The 8,553-nt window shown below is 36.2% G+C and overlaps 1 protein-coding gene across 1 annotated transcript; it reads left to right on the forward strand.

The window, feature by feature from the left end:
* Window positions 1–7,064: 7,064 nt before the first annotated feature.
* On the forward strand, window positions 7,065–7,997 carry LOC101964759 (olfactory receptor 10D3). The gene has a single exon (XM_005328424.2). The coding sequence runs from the start codon at window positions 7,065–7,067 to the stop codon at window positions 7,995–7,997; it is 933 nt and encodes a 310-aa protein (XP_005328481.2).
* Window positions 7,998–8,553: the final 556 nt, after the last annotated feature.

Raw genomic sequence — 8,553 nt, forward strand, 5'->3', positions numbered from 1 at the left:
GGTAACAGAATAGTTCTCTGAAACTCTTTGGAGATTTTCTTCTGGTTCACTTCCCTTATATCAGAATCATTGCCAAAAATAGTGAGCTGAGAAAAGGTTTTCCTCATTTATTAGGAATCAAAAATACCATGCGGTAGAGAATTGGTGGCAGAGATATAGATTTCCCCTTTCAAAGAAAATTTTCTGATTAACTCAGGATTTTCTCCTTTTTTAATTTGCCAAAACAACATATATTTTCTGTTTCACCAGGTCTGTGCTAATTGGAACTCTTTTCAGACCATTTATCTTATGGCTATAATAATTTTATGGAACATGGACTGTCTTATTCTAGCATTGCCCTCTTCTTCCTTTTCCTTTCTTCTTTCCTTTCAAAATATGTTCCTTATTTTATTTTACTATGGCATCACTCTGGCCTTTCTTTTTATTTCTTAGTGAATTTTTTTTATTAGAGCTCTATAGTTATATATAATAGTTGGGTTCATCCCAACATCCTCATTCATGCATGGAAATCATTTTCACTCTGGCCTTTCAATAAAGGTATATTTTAGAGTCTATAGGAATGAATTTAAAAGTATGATTGTACAGTTTGGTAAATATAGTAAATATCAGTTTGTAATAAAAACCACCTCATCAAGAAAAACAAGAGTTATGTTTTTGGGGGCTCTTATGATTTACATAGAAAGATACCAAATCAAACATCATTGAATATGGGGCATTGGGAGTCTCAAGAAGAAAGGGGAATGTTTCACACAGTGTCAGGACATGTATCTCATTTCAGGAGTTACAGTTTACCCTGCTCAACAGGTCAGCATGAACCCAGGTAGTTCGTACAGACAGCTCTGTTCAAAAGTTCAGCCATGGATACATCTGGGAGTTGATTTAACAAGTTCCCTTGACTCTATTTTACATGCTCTAAGCTGTTTAACTTTTCTCCCCTGACAACACTCAATTTGCAACCTTTTTGGCTTTAGTCATATCTTCTGGCTACAATATAATTCAATTTGGAGCATTATTATTGTTACTTTTGGCTATGAGATAAGTCTGATGTTGGATATGGTTCATCATTTCTTAGAAAAGAATCTGATCAATCAGTATGTATGTTCTTCAAAAGACTAGTCATGGAACCACCATATGACCAGATAAACCACTCCTTGGTATTTATCCCTAAGACCTAAAATCAGCATACTATAGAGATACATGCATAGCCATGTTTACGGCAGCACAATTCACAAAAGCCAAACTACGGAATCAGCCTAGATATCCATCAACAGATGAATAAATAAAGAAAATATGTTATATATACACAATGAAGTTTTATTCAGCCATAAAGAAAAATGAAATTGTGTCATTTGCAGAATAATGGATGAAACTTAAAGACTATTATGTTAAGTGAAATAAACCAAATTCAGAAAGTTAAGGGTCATATGTTTTCTCTCATATGTGGAAGCTAGAGAAGAAAAAGGAAAGAAAGGATAGAGGATGATCACATTCAAAAAAAGGGAAATCGGTAGAATAGAGGTAAGGTATCAGGGAGTGGGGAGAAGAAAGGAGGGGGAAATTGCTGGCAAGAGACATTGGCCAATTATATTGTATGTACAAATACGTAACAACAAATCTCATTATTATTTGTACAACTATAATGCACCAATAAAAATGTGAAGAAAAACTAAGAAAAGAAGCTGGTCCATCATTCTACTTTATAAAATGGAAAAATGGATTTTATAAATTTGTAGAGGAAAGACTTTCACAAAGAGATCTCTATATTTCTAGGTAGTCTATTTCTCAAAAAATATTATGTGTGTGCAGTTAATTGAAATTAAACACTAAAAAACTTATTGCTTATTTTTGGATTAATTCAACAGCTATATTTCTTTTTTAATGCAAGGTATTTTTTAATATTTATTTTTTAGTTGTAGTTGTACACAACACCTTTATTTATTAATTTTTATGTGGTGCTGAGGATCAAACCCAGGGCCTCACACGTGCTAGGCAAGTGCTCTACCACTGAGCCACAACCCCAGCCCAACAGCTGTATTTCTAAATTGAATCAAATTCATTTCAAGGCAGAGACTATTGATTTAGATTTATCCAAACACTTAGAATATTCTAAGACTGAACATTGAAAACTATTAACAAGTATATGACAGTGTTCAAGTACTTTCCTTTTATTGATTAAATCACATAGTTCCAAGAGGTAGATTTAAAAATATATACTTATTGCTACATATTAATTATGCAGAACAGTGGGTTTTATTGTGGCATATTTGTACTTGCATATAACATAACACTTCTCTTTACCATCCACTCTTCCCTCCCCCTGCTTCTTTCACTCTAATCATTTCATTCTACTTTCTAAGAGGCAGATTCTATGAATATGGAAAGCAGTATAAAGAATCCTTGGAAAAGTAGGGATGGAAACACCATTTTACAACGTGTGATTTATATGTCAATAAAGTTGTTCAGAACCATCGTTGCTGGTCAAAAAAAAATTAAAGCTGTTCTAATAACTTATTTTTTCCTTTTTTTTTTTTTTGGTATTGGGCTTCAAACACAGGGGTGCCTAACCACTGAGTAACATCTCCAGTCCTTTTTATTTTGATACAGAGTCTCACAAGATTGCTTAGGGCCTCACTAAGTCTCTGAGGGTGGCCTCAAACTTGCAATCCTCCTTTTGCCTTAGCCTCTTGAATCCCTGAGACTATACGCATGTGCCATCATGCCTGGCAACTCTCTGCCTTTTGAAAACAAAGTTTAAGAACAGGAAAATGAATATAAACATATGACTCAAGATGTTTTTCTTTTTTCAAAATTGGGACTCAAAATATATATTCCATTTAGTTATAATTGAGTACTTGTAGACAGACTGAAATTCAAGTCCAAGTTCTACGATTAACTATTGGAGTAAACTTTGGCAATTATTGGAGCTTTCTAAACCCTATATTTTTATTTTAAAGAAAAGTCACATCTAATGAGGATGCAGAGATAAAATAAAAGAGCCTTGAACACCCTGCATAAGATTTTAGAGGAAGAAAGATTCTTGTTAAGCAGCAGTTATTAATTCAAAACCATGGAGAGGGAATATGTATTCCTTCTGGCGTGACAAACGGGATTCTACAACATGTACAATCAGAAAAATGAAAAAGCATAGCCCATCTATGTATGATATACCAAGGTGCAAAAATACATTCTACTGTCATGTATAACTAACTAAAATAAATTTAAAAAATTTAAAAAATGAATCACTTGTAAGAATATCTTTAATTTTACTTAAACCTCATTAAAAGGTCACTTTTTTGCTTTTGCATTATTTTGAAAGGGGGGTTAGCCACAACATTTTTAATAGGTCTATGCTTGTTTTGGGGGCAGCCAGTAAAAATAGTTTGCTCACAGACCTCTTCATTATACTCTTGTGCACTCTGACTAAATTTTATATAGGAGTGAGATCATATGGTACTTGTCTTTCTGTGTCTGGCTTGTTTCAGTAACATAGTGATCTCCTGTTCCAATCATGTTGTTGCAAATGATAGATCTTCATTCCATTTTTTTTATGTGGATACATCATGTAAGACATTTTCTTTATGCTTTCATCAGTTAATGGACATTTAGATTGTTTCTGTTTCTTGTCTACCGGTAATAATGCTGCAAGGCAGATATCTCTTTGACTCACTAACTTCATTTCTTTGAATATATTCCAAGTGGCAGGATTTCTCAATCCTATGGTAATTCTATTTTCAATTATTTTGGAAAAAAATCCATGCTATTTTTCACAGTGACTGAACTAACTCACACTCCTGCCAATAGTATGAAAAGGTTCCCTTTACTCCAAATCCTTGTCAGCATTTATTACTTTTACTCTTTTGAATAACAACCATTTTTACTAGGGGAAGTTTAAAAGTCCTAAATCATAGATAGGCTCAAGAAGTTCTGATGTTCTATTGCACTATAGGGTGACAGATAACATTTCACAAAACTAGAAGGTTACAGACAGACATCTCTAATACTTCAATAATCAACATGTCAGATTATAAAATATTGAGGAAGAGAATGGGAATAGGAAGAAACAAAAGCTTATGATTATTCCCTTTGCTCATTAATGATTCTTGAGTCTGGGGATTGGGCCACTGGGGATATTGTTTCAAAAGAATCCAAGTCTATTAATATTTTTGAGTTCAAAGTCATTATGAATTCAGAATTTAAGGGTCAGACTAATACCAGCTGAGTATAAAATGCATGCTTTGCTTTCAAGAGGATAAAGTACAAAACCTTGGCTCTATACCATGCAATATGCAAAATAGAGTTCAGGCTTTAGGAACTCATTCTTCTTGGTTAAGAAGTTTAGGACAAACCTTCTCTACCCACATCATAAGTGCTTTCCATCAGCTGGTAGGTATGAAGCTCTGCCTGCTTCTATTCATCATATTCTTACACTGCTCTCTTTGCTCACCCTCATCTTCCTGAGGTGTTGTGTGTCCTGGTCACTTCACCTGCTCAACCCATGCAAGGAAGAGACTCCTGGGCCTAAAGAGGGTCTTACTTGTCACAGGGTTCAGTGATCTAGTAGTGAGCCAACACTGAGGAAGCCACGGAGGGGAAGGGGTATGTCTGCATGTGTTTGTACACCTGCACGTGTGTGCACAGAATGGCTTGTAGGGGGAAGTAGGTGACATGGAAGGGAATAGTTTCTTTGCTCAGAAATCCTAACTTTCAGTAAAATTAGAAATTATTGCCACTCTACTACACATCTAATTTACATGAGAACTTCCTTTAATAGTTGGGCATGTTTCCATTGTCTTATTAAGGACTAGGTGATAGAATGCAAAACTCAGTAAGTGTGGTGATGGGAAAACTTGAAAAATTGATGAAATCTAATCATATAAATTTTAATAGTTAGAGTTGAAGAAGACATAGAGTTAACTCTTTTTGCAGGAGAACGATTATGTCTTCTATTTCTCTGAGAAATAATCCTGTGAGTTCTACTTTAAATCTTTTGTGGTAGAAATTCAATTTCTAAATGACTCTCTACACGATGAGGTGAAGCCTGTTCTTAGTAATTTTTTCCTTGGACCATTGTGAGATCCATTCTTGAAGACAGTTGTGCATGGAGGTGTGGTGTTGAATACTGACTGCACAGGATATGTGGGGAGAATTTGAGTGTATCTAAGATAATTTGTGATACTTGCACTTTGTCTGAGTCAGGTTTGGACCAGACACCTGTACCACTTAGCAGTATGAGTTATTGAGCCAGAAACATAGGGGTTTGGATTAAAGGAAATATTTACACGTTTTTAGGTCACAAAATGCTCTTTTAATTCTGCCAATTTATTTACATAGCACAATGTTTTGAATCTCAAGAAAATAACATTTTCTTGCCCTGTGTGTCTTTCTCTGCTTTGGAAAACATTAGAATCTAATAAGAATATACTATTTTTAGGTGTTAGTTTTAAAAATAAATAAATGAATAAAATATTTTTAAAAACTCTAAGGATCCTTCAAAATCCATTTGTAATTATATCTTAATGGCACCAGCAATGCATTTACTATTACATTATCACTTTTACCTCAGTCCTACATGCACAAAGCTTAATTATTAAAGTACGTTTATTATACATTTACTACTTAGTGCAAATGACTAAGTGAAGCATTACATCTTCCTTATCTCAATTCTCACAAATATTCTCTGAGGCAGAAAATAATCCTTTTTTTTTCTTTTGAACAAATGAGGCTCAGGGAGGCTAATTTGCTCAAGTCCCCTGATGCAGGGGGGTAATCAGATTAGGGTGAGGCATCAATTTTCTGTAACTCTAAAGTGGGCTTTCCAAAGAATGGCTCTTTTTTTTATTCATTCTTAATTTTTATCAGAAATATAGAAAACAAAGTGTATGAAATTGAATAGCTTGCCAAGTCCCACAGTTGAATTTTGAATAGCATTTGGGCTGGAAAAGAGTCTTTTCACATCCAGTTGTTATCTTTGATAGGATCTCAGTCTATTCCAACAGGTAGATCAGGACCAGCCTGCGCAGGACCTGGCTGTTAGACTGAGCACAGCAGTGGTCTGCGGAGCACCAGCTTCCTCCACATCTTCATCCTTGCCATTTATCGGATTTACTGAGAATTTTATTTGTGACATAAAACTTTACCCTTATCAAAATGAAATGAAGCCGGAAAAGTACAGAGTTTTAGTCTGTAAAATAATATGCTCATATTTATCTTTTTACTTTTATTTTTGGTGAACAAGTGTTGTCACAGCAGAGGAAAATTAGTTTTATTTTGTGGCAACATATTGATGATTTGAATAAAATGGAATCTAAAAAAATGAAGAAATTGTAACTTGAGAATAACATTCAACTTGTTTCTTAGGAGTATCTGGTACAGATATTAATTAACAAAGCTAAATAGTACTAACAGTATTAAAATTTGCAATTGTTTGTATTACAGAGAAAAATCTCACTGAGGACCTAGAATGTCTACTGTGGTGCTGTGGTTATTTATATGACATATGCAATGCCTTCCTCCAGATTCGATCCTCTTTCTGTATGTGAATGGAATATAAATATGATCTGTATGTGCTTCTCTTGAATACAAATGTTAAAGAAAATCAAGAGTACTGTTGAGAGTACTCATGGGTAGCAAGGTGTATATAATTTCTGTTTAGGTTCAGATTTTTCTATTTGGGTAGTTGACCTATTTACAATTTGGTTGATACTAAAAGGCTCCCTCTTTTTGGGGGAAGGTAAGTGACTCTGAAATGTGTAAGTGTGTTTGATGACAAAGCAGATTGGAAGAACCTAAATTAAATTGGTGATAAAACTTGATTACTATAATATAATTGCTGATTATGAAGGTTAATATTATTTTCTTATTTAACATGTGAAAAAGCTGTGGTCAAATTTGACACATACTTTAAATACAAGTCAAGATTTATTGCTGGTCTCTTTCCCTCCTCAGCCTTCTTGCTGGCAGCCTCTGCCTGGGGGAGAAATCGCTCTGTGGGAAGGTGTTCTCACATCCTCCAGGTCTTAGGTCATGATTATTGCTTTGTTTCCAGGCCTGCCTGGTGCCCAAGCATGAACAACTACACCTCTGTGAAGGAGTTCATCCTGTTGGGACTTCCTCACACTGAAGGGCTGGAGAACATGATCTTTGTCCTGTTTCTGGCCTTCTATCTGTTCGCCCTGCTGGGGAACCTGCTCATCTTTGTCACCATTCTGGCTTCATCCAGCCTGCACACCCCCATGTACTTCTTCCTGGGAAACCTGTCAGTGTTTGACATCTTCTTCCCTTCTGTGAACTCCCCCAAGATGATGGTCTCCCTGGCGGGGCAAAGCCGCACCATCTCTTACCAGGGCTGTGCCTCCCAGGTCTTCTTCTACCACACCCTGGGTGGCATTGAGTGTTTTCTGTACACAGTGATGGCCTATGACCGCTTTGTGGCCATTTGTCACCCCATGCGCTATACTGTCATCATGAACCAGAGGGTGTGCACCAGCCTGACAGTGTGCACATGGCTGGGGGGCTGTGTGCATGGGAGCATCCTCACGTTTCTCATCTTTAAGTTGCCCTACTGTGGGCCCAATGAGGTGGACAGCTTTTTCTGTGATATTCCAGTGGTGCTGTCCCTGGCCTGTGCAGACACTTCTCTAGCACAGATGGTGAGTTTCACCAACATAGGTGTGGTTGCCCTGGTGTGTTTTCTTCTTATCCTTCTTTCTTACACCCGCATTGTTCTCTCTATATTGAAAATCCGTTCCTCTGAAGGCAGGCGCAGAGCCTTCTCCACCTGCAGTGCCCACCTGACCTCCATCCTCTTGTTCTATGGACCTGTGTTTCTTGTCTATCTCAGACCTGCTTCCATCCTCTGGCTGGATTCTGTTGTTCAGGTGTTAAACAATGTCGTCACTCCTTCCCTCAATCCTTTGATTTATTCTTTGAGAAACAAGGATGTGAAAGAGGCCCTGAGGAAGATGGTAACTCAAATGGCTCACCCTTCTCTGCTGTAAGGTCCCCAAATAGTTCGTTTTTGAATTTTTTTTTGAAAAACCTCAAAGAGCCACTCCTTTTGTATCTGGCTTGTTACCAAACAGTGAGTTGGGCAAAGTCACGCTCTCCTTTTTCTTGGGAGTCTTAGGAGTCATTTAGGAGAAGTTGTTTATACAACTTTTACAAAGTATTTTGAGATTAAACCAGCATTTCCCCTTTTTCCACTTGCCATAAAAGTATATTTTCTAGTTCATATATTTTGTATAGTAAAGCTAAAAGTTGGAGTTGACATTTAAGAGTGAAATTTAAGAGTAGTATTGTGCAGTTTGGTAATTATAGTTGATATTCATATTGTAACTTCTTTGGGCTTTTACTATGCCTTTCTTTTACAAAAGAATTTAATTGATAGCCTTTTATATTCAGCTCTGGAGAAATCTCAGTTGAGAAGGTGATCATTGAACTGTGGTTTAGAATGGGAGAATGAATTATGAATGTGAGAATGAAGTTTGTAAATTAGAAGACTTTTTCAGCCAGTGATTTCTATCCACTGAGGTACTTTTTCTTTCCTAAACAGTG

This window comes from Ictidomys tridecemlineatus, chromosome 4 (assembly GCF_052094955.1).
Source record: "Ictidomys tridecemlineatus isolate mIctTri1 chromosome 4, mIctTri1.hap1, whole genome shotgun sequence".
NCBI classification, from domain to species: Eukaryota; Metazoa; Chordata; class Mammalia; order Rodentia; family Sciuridae; genus Ictidomys; species Ictidomys tridecemlineatus.